This window comes from Contarinia nasturtii, unplaced genomic scaffold, assembly GCF_009176525.2.
Source record: "Contarinia nasturtii isolate CC-2019 unplaced genomic scaffold, AAFC_CNas_1.1 Cnas_scaffold_1182, whole genome shotgun sequence".
Lineage (NCBI taxonomy): Eukaryota > Metazoa > Arthropoda > Insecta > Diptera > Cecidomyiidae > Contarinia > Contarinia nasturtii.
In genome coordinates this window covers 1545735-1564998 of record NW_022198526.1, presented here as the reverse complement: position 1 = coordinate 1564998, position 19264 = coordinate 1545735, and the positions used below count along the sequence as shown (strand labels likewise).

Here is a 19264-nt window from a genome sequence, read left to right as displayed (position 1 = left end):
CACTTCAACTAGATGGAAACAATGATAACGATAATGGTAATTATTACGGTAATCTGATAAGAACCATGATATTCATCTTGTTAAAATATACAAACAACTATACACACCACACTGCAACTGGACCTTAAATTTTTTTGGATGAAATATCTGTGGTTCACTCGTTTTTTTCGTTTTTCACTTCTCAGACATTAATAAATCATTTTCATTGTCTGCAGAATGAAGAGACACGATCACATTTCAAAAATGTCACTTCACAATTAAATGTTTAGCCAAGGGCCAATATATTTCTTCATTTAAATTGAACAGAGAATGTGAATTGGGTTTCAAGGTGAAGTGTGTGTCATCTTTGAAAATGGCATTTTAATTACGGATTTGTCATTCATCGCATTTTCATACATTTCTCTTTCTATCTATTTGTCAAACTTACAGAATATGAAGCGTTTTTTCTAATTAAGAAAGGTAAATTCAAAGGAATTTTACAAATCAACTTGATTTTATTACACTCAAAACGATTTAAATGTAAAATTAAATATTTAACAAAAGCCATCAAATTGAATTATTTGTATGAATAGTAAAGATTCGCTTAATTTACCTAACAAAGAAATGCAAAGACTATTAGTCTTCGACTAATTAGCATCTTCTAGATGCAACTTTGTATTTTGACAATTTTTCTTTGTATAATTTTGAATAATGTGTTTTGAACGTGCAATGAATACCTGGATAATTATTAATACACAGAAATTCGTCCTCAATAAGACTCCGCGGGCAATATAAAGTGTTAAAGGCATTCGTTCTATAAACAGTTCAAAAAGTTGCAATTTTCACCGAAATTGTTTGCATTTTCAATTCTAGTAAATCGATTTCGGATAATTCTTCTATAAAAAAAAGTCGCACTAGTTTTCAATTGAAATGCAATTATTTTTACTTTTCAACACATTAAATTCAATGCTCGAATGAATTAAATCGACTTCAAATATCGAAGAAAGCTTCATCGATACACTTAAATCGGTCAAATAAACGTGAATAATTACGCTTGCTGAAAAAAGTGGCACACATTCGAAATGTCGTCTATTTGTTGTGAGATGCGTTTGAAGTGTGTCAAAGTTAAGCTTAATGAATTTATTTGGAGTCCATTTTGTTGTTTATTTGTTTATCCATTGAATTTTTGTGTACCAGCAACAAAGTTTAATGGAAGCAAATGTTACATTTTTTTTTTCACTTTCCTCTTTCCTCTAACAAATATAAAAAGGATGAAAAAAATCACCAAAAACTAGCTAAAAAAGAGAGAAAAAGAGTTGAACTTACGGATTGTCCAATACGATATTACATTAACAATTACATCGTAAGCGCTGGGAGTGTGTGCTTGTCTCGATTTGAATGCTGCACGATGTGGATGGCATTTCTCTTTTTTTCGTAACGAATCTATCGTATTGTGAATTGCGAGAATCCGTTATGTTGGGAATTTAACTTAAACGCGCATGCCTATCATAACAGAGTATGGCATGAACCAACCGAACGGGTACACTTTGTATTTGAATTAATAGAACTTTGTTGGTGCTCTGCGAATGACGAACCGAACGGATAATATTTATAAAAAAAAGAGAGAGACACGGGTAGAACAAGTGTGTTCGAGAAAATAAATGTGTGTGAACTTTGTTGTTGCATCTCGCCTATCTTACTTCATGTCATCATCATCGTCGTCGTTGTTCTGCTTTCAAACTAACAAATAATCTCGATACAGCAGCACCACTATACTACAGAATATTGTAGCAAATCGCTTGTTCATTCGTTTCAACGTTTTAGCATTAAGAACGTGCTTTTTTCCACATTTTTCTGCGCTTCACTCGTCGTCACAAAACCGTTCGTTTGTAAGCAGTGTACCAAGACCGATACCACTTTTACCGTTTGCAACGACTCTGATCAAACAAATAGAAGAAACATTCGTCGAAGGCAGCACACAACACAAGCTTTTACAACGACACACACGGCGAAATCTTTTAAATCTTCGTTTAGTTTAATTGAAATTATTTATTAGGAAAATGATCATTTGAATTGTACTCGGAAAATCAAGTACTCTATTGTTAATTCAATCAGTGAACGTTTTTTTTCTCGCACATGACGACAATGAAGAAACCAAACTACAAAATGTAAGTACGACAGTTTTTTTCAAATTTTTCACACTTTGCTTACAAGTATACAACAAATTAACTTTGTATTATTGTGTAATTGGTCTTTAAAACAAAAACAATGTTTGAAGAGATTTTCATATGCTTAAAAATTGAATAAGAAATAACGAGACGAATTTTAAACGTTTGATATTAATTGCTTACTTTCTTGTTGTATTCAAATCAGTGTAAGTTATTAAAGTGTAAAGAGTATTAAAATAGTGGAAAAAATGGATTCTTTTTATCATAGATTCTACTTTAAAAACAAGTACGATTTATTAAAAGCTCAAGTGAAGAATTTTCTTCTTCATTTTTTTTTTGAAAATATATCAACAAAGATATGAGTTGCTTTGTAGACGTTATACTTTTTCGCTATTCTATGATTTTTACAAAAAAAAAATGATATTAAACCCATGTCCAATTTGACCACAAAACAATAAAAGCGCGCGACGACGAGAGAAAAAATAGCAGCAGATAAATGACTTGCATGGGAATGGTTGGTCTTATTTTGCCGCTCATCATCGGTTCGGCATCGTACATTTAATAAATTATCAAATGATTAATGAGTTTTGGAGGACTTTAATGGCGATGGACCAATAAAAACCACATAAACCAAACGCAATTTCATCGATGATAAACGAATTTTATTTTTACTGTGCTCTTCCTACTGCCACAGAATCAATGATTTATATAAATGAATTTGTGGATGAGAGAGCAGCAAATCACCGGATATTAGCACTTAATGGGTTATTTCTGTTTTACATCGTGAGTGCATGCAACCAGCGAAAGTTGTTAGCACGTTGTCAGAATAGTTTCTTGCAATTAATCTTCGAATTGTGAAGAAAAAGAAAAATTCAAACAGAAAAGAAGCAATCAAACGGCAATAGGAAGAGAAAAAAAACAATTGCGCATGATTCGCAATGTGCATGCGAGATATTTCATTTGCATTATGAAAGAAAAGTAAAAATTAGATATTAGGAGGGCCGCTCGCCCATGTAATTATAATTGAAGCAATAAAACACGAAGTTTTCTTTTCTTTTATCAGTTTCTGCTAATTTTTCTATATTTTTTTATCATATGGGACCTTATCCCTTGTATGTTGATTAAGTTCATAATTTCATTCATTTAAAGAAAATTGTCATTATTCTTTTTATATAAACAATAATACAATATTTTTTGTTTGATGCATAAATAATTAAATAATCCGGTGTTTTTCAGTTTAAGTTTTTTTTATTGGTAGTTAATTATTGTAGAGCTAGTCAGCTAATGGATGTAATTGGCGATGTCATTGTATGCTTTTTTTGAAGAACTATAAAGCAATATAAATATTTCCAATTTCTTAACGTACAACTTTTGATCAATGTCGCTATTGTCACAGTCCTTGTGATAAGGAAATTATAGTATAAACTGGGGCAATCGACTAATTGCTCGTAGTTCGACCACATTCGTTTGGTCGTTGTACAATTACAGGAACGGCAATTTTTGTCTGAATCCATACAAATCAGGTAAATTGGAAAATAAGAACAAACGTGGGCAATGAGCTCTCTGATTCAATCCACTCGAATTAAATCTAAGATCATCCAAACGCAAGAATTTAAAAAATCATCAAATAATTCCAATAATCATGGTCAATTTCAATGTCGGAATATGATGGCGTTTTATTTTCAACCAAAAGTATGTTTTAGCGTAGATGGCGCTGATTTAAATGGACATTTGTATGTATAGACGGTGGCGCCGCCCTACTCAATTAAACACTGAACTGCAGCGTTTCCAATCGTTGGTCAATTTCAATAAAAACAAAAAAAAACATATTTGCACATGTTTTTTTCACTTCATATAGCTAGATCAAGTTTAGGTTATTTTATCGAAAAAACGTTTTGTTCATCGATTTCCGTCATGTTCCCTCTGCTTTCATGTGGATTGTGAAGAGCCACGATTTAGTGTATTAACAATGAGATAAAAAGTACGTCAACACGCTGTTTTTCACATCAAACCACTCAGTTATGCAGATAATAATGCACTCTTACTCTCTCACTCGCTCCCTTCCACGACTTTTAACAAACAACCATTCCCGACTGTTACAATGAATCAGATATGAAATGTGCATGTCAAAGCTTCATATTGAAAATGTGAAACAAGCAAGTATGTAAAGCATTTCTAGCATATTTCGTCATTGGAATTTATGGTCTTGGGATTTTTTTCTCTCCGCTTCCTTCGATCTATTTTTCTTCTGCATGTTTTCCGCATATTCTGTAGCGTTTTTCTTTTTCGTATTTGGTTGAACGCTGGTCATATGCAACATTCTCAATTTTTCAACAAATACAAAATACTTCATCCAAATTTTAACAAGATTAAGCGCCGAAAATTGAAGAATATAGAATGATTTGGCTTGCTGTTTGTTAGTAAGACGTGCTTTTCATCGATATGCCACTTGATTTATTTTATTATGTCAATTTTTTTCTTCTTTTTTCATTCGAGTAATGTAATATTGATATTTCATTTTTATATGATATGTGCCCATTCAACTGAATTAACATGCATGTAAAAATGAAGAAGTGGTGACCGGAAACGCAATGCGAGCAACAAATAAGGCACACCCCGAAATTTGTGCAACGACCAAAATTGATGATACATTTATAATGCGCCATCAGTTATTCATGTATGGATTCTTCTTCACCACTGATACAGATGTGCTTGTCGTATGAATACAATCGTTTTCGATTTGGAGATGCTCTTTTTCCATTCTCAATACATGAATCGGTCGAAGTCATTTCAAAATGTACTGCAAGTATTTGTGTCCAGATCATCGACGAAATATTTTTTATATTGTTCGATTTTTTAAAATTGAATTTTTTTCTTCTTCACAAATCGAAGTCAATTCTTAAAAGAGGAAATGGAGTTCGCTCGAGACCATTTTGAACGATGCTGCTGAATTATGAGATAAATCATTACAAAAACATGATAAAATCGAGAAAAAACATCGATTATTTTCTTAAAGAGGATTTAAATTGTTTTTTTTTTTTTCTTCGTACATTACCATTGGTATTTGCGAAAATCTAGCTTTAAGGTTTTGGTATTAAGTTCATGTTTTGTTTAAAAAAAAAAATATATTGCCATTGATATGTATCAATTGTTATGAGGAAAGTGATTTGCAAAGAATGCACTCACCCAATATTGAAGGATTTCCACGAATGTAGCCATATAAAACATTCCACGTCTTCTTTGGTCTTAAATTTCTTGCAAAAAGAGGTGATCCATCGTGGCATTTGGTGCTAGATTTTCTGTTTTACGCAGAGTTTCACTCAGCGCTGATGTCAGTCACCTTTTGAAAATCCAGGTAGCTGTGAGCGTTCGTGCGTTTTCTGGGTCAACGTATCAGTCACAATCATATCATGTTACGCACAATTTCAGCACCTCGTATAATTTCATCCAGCAAGCATAAGATCCAAAGATTTTGAAATTGTTTCTTTTTTAGGAGAAAATTCTTATTTTATATCTGTTAACACCATTGATATCAATTTGATAGTGTATTAAGTGTCCGATTTGTTGATGTCCGATTTAAAATTGAACCATTATCGTTAAAGTAATGTGTAATTGGATTGCTTTGAAGATTGAGTAGAAAAGATTATTTTTCAATGCGAAGGGATGTTCATTTTTAAAAATAATCTACTGAGATATAATTGTTTCCTTTTGTATTGTACGAATCATGCTCTGAATTTTCGATCCTTTTTTTAAAAGCCAAAGTCATAAAAACCGCTCAAGTTGTAATTTCTTGACTGATTGACTAGTTTAACAAAAATCCACCGTCACTTTTACTAACGTTTCATAAGCTAAGATCTGATTCCACTAATCATGCTTCCTCTTAATATCGTATCGAGGCTTGGTTCTGTCAATGTATCCTTTTAAAATATGTACGTATGCCAATTTTATGACATTCCTTTGCCCAAAAATATTCAAATTCATGTAGAAAAAATGTCTCGAGTCAATTGTAACCTAGCATCAGTGACTCCATTAAAGCGAAATCAAAACAGACCGAGAAAATGCAGTAATCTGGATAAACTAACCAAAAGTGAACCTCTGAATTATATATATATGTATTTGTTATGGTTTTTTGTGTCCCAAATTTCATTTATAATCGAATATTCATAAGCTTACTCAATTATATATTGTGATGGTAGAAACAGCAGCAACAGCGGCATCAATCTGCTACACAGATTAAATTCAAATAACAAAACAGACCTCTGAAAATGTATTCCAGATTAGTATTGTGGGTTCGTTGGAAAATAAATTTGAATATAAAAAAAGTTTCCGAAATGTGAAATTATTATGGCGAAATCCAGTGGATTTTTGATGTGTGTAACCAACGGTCAATGGAATGGTATGACACATGTCAACCACAATGACATACGAAAAATGAGCATATTTTTGATGCATAAAAATCTCGTAAGATATGATTCTATTTTCAATATGAATAAGCATTTCATATTCGTCCTGCTTTGGTAAACCAAAGCAACTAATAAGTAAAATTTTGAGCGGATTACATGCAATGATATAGCTTTAAAACCATTGAACATTGACTTAATGTCAACAAATATGAATTCAACATTTGCCGTGAGCTTGAAATGCAAATTAGAAACAGATCCTTTGCCATATTTGTTTGCTCAATGTCCCGATAAATGCCATGCAAAACTCATCGGCTAAACATAGCATATATTCACACTGAAATGACAACAAACACGCAACACAGTAAAATAACATGGAAGAAATATAGACAAAACGGAGGTAAAACTGTGTGTTGCTTTAAACTTGGTCGTTTGTAAACGCTATTTAAACAATATGCGCGTATGTTTGTACATTCAATTTGGCAAATTTATGTTGATTCATGCAAAATATGTGTACAACAAACGTAACTAAATGAATATTTGTGTCGATACACAAAGACACATATGAACGCTTGAGAATAATAATGAAACTTAATTTTTGTTCAAACTGAAGTGTCTCTTCGAAATATTTCCAATAAAAGTGTCCCAAGTTTATATGGCAAACTATATACAAACTTGGGACACTTTTATTGGAAATATTCCGAAGGGACACTTCAATTTGAACAAAAATTAAGTTTCATTATTATTCTCAACCATTCATATAGAGAATTTACGAAACCATCCATCGCGATTTTTATCGTCGCTTTTCTAATCTGATGAGACTAAAGGAATATATTTCCTTGTGATTTCTCAGCATTGATATGACCTGAATCGGTTGCTTGTTTGGAATTAAATTCAATGAATATGATTTGGCTACGGGAATCAATCGGGTAAATGCAATCTCTAAAAGGCATTTGAGCGCTTTAAATTTCAATTTCACCATTTTTGATCATGTGCCCTTTGGCGACACGATAAAATAAATAAATAAATCATTTACACCTGATTTGAGCTCTTTTCTACAGATAATTCAAAAGATTCACCATGTTAATGCTGCAGTTGAATGTGTTGACGTGTGCTCGTTACAATTTCTACTTTCTAGCGGTTTTTATGATTGAATTGCATGCAGATTGGGTGGATGGGTGTGTGTATGAATGTGTCAATATGCAGTCACAGCGTTATTTCTGTGTCATTTGGTGCCTCTCTTTATCTTGAATTTCTATAATCAATGTTTTCAACTCTTTTTCTTCTGCACAAATTTGACGAATATCTTGCCGCGGGGGAATTGATTGCAATTCGCACATATGTTGCAACTCAAAAGAACCGAAAGGCATTCAAATGCACACCCGAAAACTTGCACACGCTGTACAGAGTGTTACTATTCATCGTGTTTACATGGAAAACTTGAACGCAACGAACTTAGCACACAATTTTTTTTATTGCAAACTATTGGTGTTGGTGTGCAAATCAAAATTGGCTGGTAAAATGCAAAGTGTTGGGACGCTTTTTTCCATAGGACGAGCCTAAAAGTGTCTTTTACATGTATTTATATGCAAAAGTCATTCTCTGAACTTTTGAAGAATCCCCCTACACCAATGTAAGAGGAACTAGAAGAAATGGTTTTTGCATTGGTTAAATTTCCACTATTGTATATTAAATAAGGCATGAACCACCACACATTTTTGTTAGTTCGATGTTTATAGGATAGATACAGCGCCATTCAATGTCTGACAACTATACTTGTCCTATGCTTTTTTCGATGATTCAACATTGAACTAATATGGAAATCGAAGGATGTGTGTCGATAGAAATTTTTCCAATTGATGGAGGCTATGAATATGTTACCAATGTCACCAAAGAATACAAAAAAAAAATGACAACACAAACGTTGAAGCAGTAAAAAATTGAAAGAGATAGAAAGAAGCACATTGTTCGTGAAAAAGAGAAACGGAGAAGAATACAAGAAAAATTTGAAATGCAATAGATAGTTAATGGAAAATGCTTTGGGGTGTATTTTGTTGATATGAAACATAAAACTACAGTTTAGTGTGAGAATGTCGACGACATGACGACATCGAGCTTGTACTACAAGTAAAAGTGAAACGAGAGAAAAAGTAAAACGATTTCCGTTCTCAACGAGCATCAAGAGCAGGTGCTGAAAATTGAACAACAGCTACTGAACTACAACAGCCAATATACGCGCCTTACACACGTATCTCGATCTCAAACCGATGTTCAATCCAAAGTGACATTCATGAATTTCAAATCAGGCAAATCTCCGTTCGAATTTCTCACTAGCAGCACAACAAAAAAACGATTTTAAATGAATTTATTAAATTTATAGTTGTTGTTTTTCCCCCGTTTCATGGTTTTTTTTTTCACATCGAAAAAGTTTGAATGGGGTAATATTGTTGGTGCGGTCAGAACCATGATGCAGATACTACCTGTCTGTCAGAAACCTTATGTCAAACAAATGAAAACAACCAAATCAAAAAGGGATCACAGCTTTGTTGAAAGTTAATTTCGCATTTGAGATACAAAAAAAAATGGTCGGGACGCATCGTCAGGAAAATCTGAAATGGCTATATTAAAATCAATGGCATGCCAACTTTTTTTCTCAGATAAATTACAATAAAAAACAACTTTTTAACAAGAATTCACACATAAAACAACCCGATTTAGGCTAAACGCAGAAAAAACGTTAAACAAGACTACTCCATTTTTTCCATTCGCACAATTCTCGAAATGGTGCAGAAAAAAGAAAAAAGGGAGCATGTTTTTCGATTTATGATTTTTAAGAGACTTTTCATTGAAATAAAATTAACCACGAACATTTTTGGTGATGTTTCCGTAAAACCAAAAACAAAGTTTTTTTTGCAACTGGCAACGGCGTCAGCAGGCCAGTAAAAGAACAATCTCGAGCTTGGTGTACGCCACGAAGTATAAACACGATTGTTAGAAGTTTAACCGCTCGCACAACTTAAAATACAATCTACTTATCAATTGCACATAAAATAAATAAGAAGGTAATCTGTGCCAGTATAGTTTTTCATCAAGCGCTTTTTTCTTTTGTTATGCTGTGGCAAAAGTTTGCGGATGTAATGCCAGAAAATCGCGAAATATACGCCTCATAAAATTACATCAGCTTGTTTGAGTTGAATTAATTCGACAATGAAATAAGAACACACGCAACACACACCGAGAAGAAAAAATATTATTTGATTCGCTTGAATTGTGTATACTTCAACCAAAAGCCGTATATTGTTATGATATTGTTGTATGTTTCATATTGAAATGATGCAAATAAAATAAATGAGCAAGCGACCAAGTGAGAGAGAGAGAGAGAGTGGAGAGGATCTGTGTGGAATAGAAGAAAGAAGAATCGAATTTCGCCTCTCTTATTTACTTATGCAAAGTAGTTTGTGCTTGAATCGCGAGAAATGAAACACTTTATCAGAAGAGAGAAAAAGTATGAATGTAGCATCACGGAAAATCCGCGTACAATTGCCTACCTTTATGCTGCTGTATAAATAGAAAATTTCATATCCCCGTCGTACATTTGTGTGTTGGCATTATATTATATTCAATTGGCATTATTATGTTCGACAACGTTTTATGACCAAAAATGTGTATTTGCGTCTTTTTGAGAATTATGAAAAACTCATTTTATGTTTGCGGCTTTTATCATCGTGTAATCGCATAAATTCTCATGTGAACCGCCTGAAAATGTGCAGTTCCATTATTGTATATGAAATGTAAACGGGTTTCCGCTCCACACCATTTGCAGTGTGGATCATGATAAGGTACCTACCGCCTACACACACACACACGCACATGCATTCAAACTGTCTATTTGGCCGACCATGTTAATATCGTATGAACATTTTCTAATTTCAAATCTAATTTATTTCACATAATTTCAGTCGAATGACTGCTTTCTGGCGGCTCATAAACGATGTGTGCATACGTCAATTATTATTATCTGAGTTATTAACAATTTGAAAATGTTGAAAATGTTTCGTATCTTTGAATTTTAATTTAAGGTTGAATACAAACGATTTGCATTGGTTAAACGAAGCAACGAACGGCTAAGTTGATTCCAAGTGAATTCCAATCTTTTGGCCAAGTGTTATGTGATGGAATTCATGAAATTACATTCAATGGTATTTTTGGTAGCGATGAGATGCAGAAGCCCTGTTTCAATTTCATCATTGTGACTGTTATTCACAGACAATGTATAGACATGACAATGGCACACAGGCGACTTACATGAAATGCGTCATGTGTGATAATTTTTTTTTCTTCGAAGTGAAACTCCAAATATTAAATAAAAAAGGCGAATGTTCCCATGACAAAATTTTTATGGCATTATGCGTACATAGTAATGACATCAACTTTACAGTTATGACAAGTGAACATGGTACAAGATTGTAATTTGCGGTTGATTTTTGCATATATTGCCAACAATTTTATTGATAAACATATGACAAGAGTTATCGATATAAAAGCAAAACATCTGCTTCGTGAAGCTTGTTGCAATATGTCCTGGAACACAAAGCATTTTTTAATTAGTTGTTGACGAAAAAAAGATTCCCCCAGCAAAAAAAAAGTTGTACAATACACAATGTGCTGGTTTCGTTTTTTGTGTACCGAGTAAACCCTTTCGCACTCACGCTATAGTCGCTTCGCAAATATTGATACAAAGAATGCGTATAAATGCAAAATGATGGAACAAAAATGCTTCAAAGCAGACCAGAGTTCGAAAAAGGCAAACACCAATGCTTTTCTCGCACTTGTGGTTACATTTTTGTGGTTGTGCGCCATGCAAAGCCGTCAAAAGTTTTGTGGCCATGTTTTGGGCTAAAAATAGAGATTGGCTTCAATACTTTGGTGTCTGCACCAATTGAACCGATTCCGAACATCAAATTCCTTTTTCAATGGACACACAAATACCCCATAAATTGATCATTTAATATTAATGGTTGTGATGGCAGTGGTGGTGGTGGTGGTGGTCGCCATGACTAAGTGAATGTTATCAATGTTTATTTGTTATCTATGTTAGATATTCCATATTGTCAAATTATAGAAACAAATTCGGTTTGATATGGTATTCGTGCTGGAGAAGACGTGATACAACATTTTTTATGTCAAAATCCTTTTAAGCCAAAACTTTTGGTGTTGTTTGGGTGAGCGCTCGCGTTGCGGTCGCATTGTTTGCATCTTTTGCGTTTTTTTTGAGACGTGAGAGGCAATAGAATGCCATATATCCAAACAAACGGTATAAATGTCGACAGAGTGTATTATAAATAATGATCTGCAGTCTCTTTCTTTCGAACGTATATGCTATCGCCATTTAAATAGCTAACTGCTCAATGATATCATCATTTCTTCCTTTCGTCGAAACTTTTACTAATTTACTGTTTCTCGGATGAAGTGACGACAAAAAGAAAAAGAAGAACATACGCCGATTTTTGGCCGTTACTCCTACCCATTTGCAGCGTCGACAAAGTTTTTTTTGTTCCCGTTGTTGTTCGCTTTTTCTGGCGACAACAAAATAAAAAAGAACTTGATTTTTATCAACAATCCGTTCCGGAATAGCACTTTGTAATGCATTTTAGAGAAATGATGACCACCATCAAAAGAATGGGATACAATTTTTGGTGTTAATTGAACTGCGTCAAAAAATACTTCTCAATTCAAACAATTTTCCAACCAATTTCGATTCATGCCAACACATTTTTAGCACATTCCAACATTTTTCGGCTTTATTTCATTTTAAGTCATTTTTCATGCAGCAATATATTTCTCCGGCAAATTTAATGAGAACAAAGTAAGTTTCATGGATTTGATTTAAAGTATGGGAGCACAAAAGAACCAGATGGATTTATATGAATGTCCGCAATGAAGGAATATGGGATGGCGGAAGAAAAAATGAAGCGCACATTCTGATGAATGAGCATATTTCCGTTATGAACATACACAACACCACCACATCACAGCCAGAAGAACGAAGACATTTAGTGGAATTTTATACGCAGCAATTGATTTAACTGAATGTCTGCTTTTATGCTTTGGTGGTGTGTGCAATCCATATGTTCGGTTTGAATGATTAAAAAAATGTACATGAAGGCAAAGGGAGGGAAATGAAGAAAGCGAAACAGAGAGAGACATGGAGTGAAATGGGTAAAACAAAAACCAGGAAAAAACTTTAACAAAACGGATAATATATTTTTTTGATGTGAATAGCCGCAATGCACATCGGTTATCATAATATGATGAGAGCCCTTCAATTTTTGCCACATTTCAGTCTGCAATCCATCTGAGAATATTTATGTTTCGAATTCATTTCTATTGGTAAGCGGTGAAATGGACGTTCGAAAGAAACCACCGGCAGTAGCAACAAAAATAAATACAAATGATGTCATTGAAATGTACAAATCACAGTCGAATTATCAATCTCCGTTCTCTCATTTCGGTTGATCCACTCAAATCTATGTTCGCATATGTGCTGCGTTAGATGACAGTAATGAGTTGAATTGTCCGCAAAATAATATGATTTCGTTGCAAAAACACACACATACATGAAGAAAGTGATGTGAATGAAGATGGCCAAGGATAAAACGCAGAGATAAAACTAAATTAATGTAATATTGTATGGCATTGATACTACACATCGGTTAACCTCTTATACCTCTATCATATCAAATCGGGTTTGAAACATTTGCTGCAGCAAATCTTTTGGCCACTACAAAAAAAACGACATACATTCATTACTTCATTCTTCTTCGTTTTTTTGCGCTCGAATTTATTAAAAGTTTCTTCAATGTATGATACCAAATTGCATCTTCTTGCATATAAATTATAAATAAAGCCAGAATCTTGATGTGGAGGGAGTTTAAAGCGGATTTAATTCGTTCATCAGCACGAAAACGGCAAACAATTTGTCGAACAAGTCGAAAACTCCTTGAAAATGTGATGAATGTAAATCATGATATTTGAATGTACGACTGTCAAGCCTATAGCCGGAATACGGAGGTATGAGTTGATATCACTAGATGTAAATGTCTCTATCATAAACTTCAACCAAATGATAAGAGATATACGCGAATAACTTCCTGCTGGAAAATTTTATGTTTAAGTTTTTACGAGTGGTGAAGGTGGTTTCGACTTTCAATCAACACCATTTTATCAAGATCATTGTGACTTTGGTTGACAAATGTGTATTCACTGTATCTTTAGCTGTGTGTCGATTTTTAAATGGGACTTTGGAAACGTAGTGCGTTGTCAGCAATTATCATTAGTAATCGATTTGTTTGCAATCATACGATTCAATACCGCACAGTAGAGATCGAAAGCGATTAGATTGTGTCTGTGTGGAATTGATTGAAAATCGATTTTTTCGCTTTCATGTTAATTTAGTTTAAACAAGTTGCATGTGGTCATAAATAACCGAATGTTTCGGCAAAGTGGGACGAACATTGAATCGATAACAGCACAGTGCTTGCATAAATGTAAATGAAAATGGAGTCGGAATTTAGATCATCAATGAAAGAGCGTGTGAACATTGTTGAAATGCCATTCTTAAGTCAAACGACTTGTGATTTTTTTTGTCTCTCCGTATTACAAAGGATTTTCCAACAACATCCGAGATGCGATCTCGCTCCCTTTCTCACTGCCACCTTCTTGCTTTGCATCATACGCAATATGCTTTAAAAGCTCATACAATTACATATACAACATAAGAAGCGCTAGTTCTTTTATGCGAACCTCGGGGTGTACGATAGTAAGTTTATGAATCGTTTTTGCACTAGCGCAAAATATGAGTTATCAGCGAGTATCACTTGCGTTGTATATTGACAATGTATTTGAACGCTACTCGATTTAAGAAGCGCCATCTCTGTCACACCAGGTTCTCATATATTTTTTTCTTGCAAATAAAATTGCAAAATTGTATAAATTGAATAAGTTTTGCAATAATAATAACGAAAATAATTAATAGAATTTATAATAAATAAAAAAAATTGAAAAAAACACACAAATATTTTATATTATGAGTAGGTTATCAGTTTGTAGCACGTTTACTGTTGCGCTTGTGTATGTGTTAGTGTTCGTCTTGACGTGTGCACCATCGTCGTTGGTAGAGACGATTTTCCATTTGAATACACATCTCGTATTCGTGTTCGACTTGATCTCTGCCAATTGCACTTATCCGCTTTTTTACTGTTTCCAAAAGAATTTTTTACATCGCTTTTCATAATTGTCTGCTTGCAAAATGCCATTTTAAGGAAGGCATGACTGGTCTCTCACCCACAAACAAAATACAATACATATCATTCATGTTCAGCTCTTTTTTTAAATTTAATTTCACTCTTGAGAGCTGAGAAAAGAACATTACGCGAACAAGCGAATAATATTGGCAAAAGTGAGTGAAAATATGGAAAAAAAGTCAGATTTAGGCATATTTTGTTGAAGTAAAAGGGTTCATTGGATACGATAAGAGGTGAACGTTGATTTATTGCACTAAATATTTCAACGAATTATATCATTACAAACACTTTTTATTTCTAGACTTTATTCTCCACCACTCTTCGGCTCCCCTTTTTCTCCTTGTCTTGCTCTTATTCTTTCTCTTTTTTTTCGGTGTCGTTGTGTAGATATGAAATCCATTTATTTGGTAAATTGAAGCGCTCACTGTCATATTTCCATTGAATGCTGCGGTTGCAAGATAAATGCCCGAAATTTATAACCAGACGATTTCAATGCAATCGTGATGATATTTATTGAATTTTATTTTCACAATCTCCATTTTTCTCTCAATGTCTCTCATATGTGCTGCAAAAAAAGCATCCAGTCAAACACAAAAATAAATAAATACCTTTCGACGCCTGTTCACATTGTAGGTAGAATGTAAAGAAAGTCGATGTAACGAATCATGTTAACAAATTGAAAACTCCCACTTCAGCGCATTTTCAATGAGCATTGCTTTCTTTCGCTCTCCCATTATTTTCCAATCTGTTTCGAAAAACGATGCAGTTAAGAATATCATCATCATCATCATCGTGTGTTATATCCACCCGTTTAGCATGTTAACCCCAATACGGTAATAGAGAGATAAATAAAAAGGCTTTTGTGTGTAAGCGTGAAACGAAAAAAAAACCGAAGCACTATGCTCAATAAAACCAAAACCAAGGTTAAGAGTTGCTGATGTAAAGAAAACTACACATCGTTTCAAAGTCAACTTTTATTCCACCCTCTGCATAATTGCGCTAACAAAAGAAATTATTTTCTCTTATAAGAGAATGCATAGTGTGTGCATGTGTTTTTTGTTGTTGTTGTTGTTCTAAGTTTCTTTTCATTTTCTCGATTTGTCAGAGTGTTCAGCGCACTATGGATCGTGTTCATTTTTGCGGTAGCATCAGCTGGTAATTTCCGCAAGCCAAAAACAACATCAACGACAACAATAAAAAATTCAACGCTTTCCACAGAGATTTATTTGACGCAACAGCGCATGTTGCAACACAACACAAGGTAATTGGTTCATGAAAGGCGTTACATGAACACAAGCACATAATAAAAAACTCGGTTTTTAACCAATTTAGACATCATAATCCGATTGCGAACCGGTCAAAAGTAATGAAACACGATGACGAACAAATCGACACAGCGCAACAATATTTTGACAATTCGAATCAAATTGACAAGGGAAATGCACAACTACCAGTGAAGCTGTTTCCGTTGAGCAATATACCACTGTATCATGCATACTATCATCAACACATGAACAATGTCAGCAATTTAATTCAAGAACCGACACGGAATCGATCAGCAATCCGAAAAAGAGCATCGGGCGAAAAACTATCGACAAATATCACTATGGTGCTGGAAAGTTTATTGAAGTTAGTTGTTTTTTTGTGTGCAGAAAATTGTCTTTTGAAATTAAACATACCTTTAGAAATGAGCACTATTTCATGAATGTAATTTTCTTTAAATGATTTTCTTGTCTTTTTAGATCGTATAAAAGCAATTATTTACCGACTCATGGTCAAGGTTTGAAATTTCTTTTTTCATGCATAAAAATCATTTCCGTTTGTGCAATCACAAAAATATATTGAATTTTGAGTTTTTATTTTCAATTATTTTTGCAAATCAGGCGTTCCAACCATAGTTAAGACAAATATTTTGATCCGAAGCATGGGACCGATTTCCGAACTAGATATGGTAAGCAATTTGATGCCTGTTTTTTAAAAGACGTAAAATTAATGTACGCACATGAATATTCTGTAATCGTCTGTTTGTTTTCATTCAGGAATATTCGATGGATTGTTATTTTCGTCAATACTGGAGAGATAGCCGCTTAAAATTCGAAGGTCCAATGAAAACCCTATCACTAAATATCAAGGTAAGGATTCTTCAAAATGTATCTCAAGGTGTTAACCTACATAAGTTTCGTTACAAAAATGTAGATGCTCGACAAGATTTGGAAGCCAGATTCAACATTCTTTAATGGAAAACATTCTTGTAAATATTATTCCACTTACCATTGATTCACTCATAATCGGATTAAAAATTACAAATACCTTCGACAATTTCTTTTTAGATGTGCATACAATTACCGTACCAAATAAATTGCTTCGTCTAACACAAGAAGGAGATATTTTGTATTCAATGAGGTTTGAAATAACACATTTCCGGACTCTTTGAATTAGATAAAAAAATCAAACTTATTTTAGATTAACGATTAAAGCATCTTGTCCAATGGAGTTGCGAAATTTTCCAATGGTAATTTACATGTTAAAGAGATGTTCATGTATTCGCTTTTAAAATCATGACATTTATTTATTAGGATCGACAATCGTGTCCACTGATTTTAGGTTCATATGCATACACGAAATCATCTTTAGTTTATGAGTGGCAAAGTAATAAAGCTGTTAATTTTGTGCAAGGTATGACCCTTAGTCAATTCGATTTGATGAGCATGACGCAGAGCAATTATACGTATAAACGTCGAGAAGGGGAATTTTCTGTGGTTCAAGTCTCTTTCAACTTACAACGTCACACCGGATACTTTTTAATTCAAGTAATTTAAGCAATGTTTAATTCACAAGTTCAGTTAGACAGTGAAACATGGGCATTTCTACAGGTTTACGTTCCATGCATACTCATCGTTGTTTTGAGTTGGGTGTCCTTCTGGATACATCGCGAAGCGACAAGCGATCGAGTCGGCTTGGGCATTACAACGGTGCTTACACTTTCAACAATAAGGTACCACTTTGTCGAATATTTCGCCAAATTAAAATGATTCAATTTACATTTGGATTCAATTTTGCAGCTTAGATTCACGAACTGATTTGCCAAAAGTGCGATACGCGACGGCACTTGATTGGTTTTTGCTGATGAGTTTCTTCTACTGCATTGCAACACTATTGGAATTTGCTGGTGTTCATTATTTTACAAAAGTTGGAAGTGGTGAGATACCGGCGCTGACCGACGATGAATGGGAAGAAGTGCAAACGGAAACCGTTGAAAATGCTGGCACCGTTCATGTTTCCAGAGATGTATCACCAAGTCAAAATCAATTGTTGAGCGCCCAATCCACATCGACACGTAAACGCAACTCAATCATTTGTCCAATTTATAATGTAGGTCTTTCTAGTTCTTCTGTTGAAATACTGTGCAAAGACAAAATTGCCACAAATCCAAAATTAAATATGTAAACAGGATGGTCCATCCGTAATGTTTCCACCGTCATCATCACATTCGACTATGGAACGTACCACACAAACCGAACCACCACGAGCAAAGAAGTGGAAACAAATATGGCTTTGTTTCTTGGGTGATGATAAATTCCGAAGACAAAGACAACGTGAAGCCACCGAAAAAAGTCAGGTTTTTCGTGAAATTTTCTTAAATTTCAGGCAATAATTTCTTTTTGAATTAGGTGGCAACAAAAAGAGGTACATCAATTCTGTGTCGTTGATCGATCGCAGTGCCCGTATTGGTTTTCCATTATCATTCAGCATACTAATTCTACTGTATTGGCTGATTTATGTCACCTACCAAGACGATTTTCCAATGGTAAAAGAACTTAAAAATTGCTTATTAATTATTATTGATTGTTCTATAATTATTTTTCGATTAGTTTAAAATTTTAAATTAATTCGATTATTTTCTTTTGTGATTCTCCCTTCAGGTAAAAGAACAGGGACGAGTTCAATAAATTTATGATTTTAATCCATGTGGGTTTCAAATGAATTTAAAAAAATATGATAAACAATCGATCTTATTTAGTTATAGAGAAAATATATAGTATGAAATAATGGTTTTAAATCATACACTGAACTCTTATCTCTTGAAACACGATGCCAGATTATATTTATTGTTATAAAGCTCATATGTAATTGCAAAATGGCTTAAATGTATTCGAATTATATGCACGTTCAAATAAAAAATTAAAATGAAAAAATGAAAATTTTCAGCTTTACCCCACTTATCACAGAACAAATTAGAAAGGATATCTAACCGTGTGTAAAAAAATGACTAACTGACAAATTGGCCGACTATTGACTGAAAAAATAAACAACTTTAGTTAAATTCAGTTAACCCACACTGATATTTTTTTTTCATGTGTCGTCTTTGTGTCATGATTATTAAATGTTCATCATGTTTAACATCACAACATTT

At 33.7% G+C, this 19264-nt stretch overlaps 1 protein-coding gene across 1 annotated transcript; it reads left to right on the top strand.

Moving 5' to 3' along the window:
- The first annotated feature begins 1573 nt into the window (after nt 1-1573).
- Nucleotides 1574-19179, top strand: LOC116344769 (gamma-aminobutyric acid receptor subunit alpha-1). Its single transcript, XM_031773505.1, has 15 exons — nt 1574-2147; nt 15956-16111; nt 16183-16479; nt 16593-16630; nt 16734-16801; nt 16890-16982; nt 17047-17101; nt 17181-17253; nt 17314-17362; nt 17427-17660; nt 17724-17845; nt 17913-18222; nt 18302-18464; nt 18522-18658; nt 18774-19179. The coding sequence occupies exons 1-15, from the start codon at nt 2116-2118 to the stop codon at nt 18798-18800; spliced, it is 1854 nt and encodes a 617-aa protein (XP_031629365.1). The 5' UTR covers nt 1574-2115; the 3' UTR covers nt 18801-19179.
- Nucleotides 19180-19264: the final 85 nt, after the last annotated feature.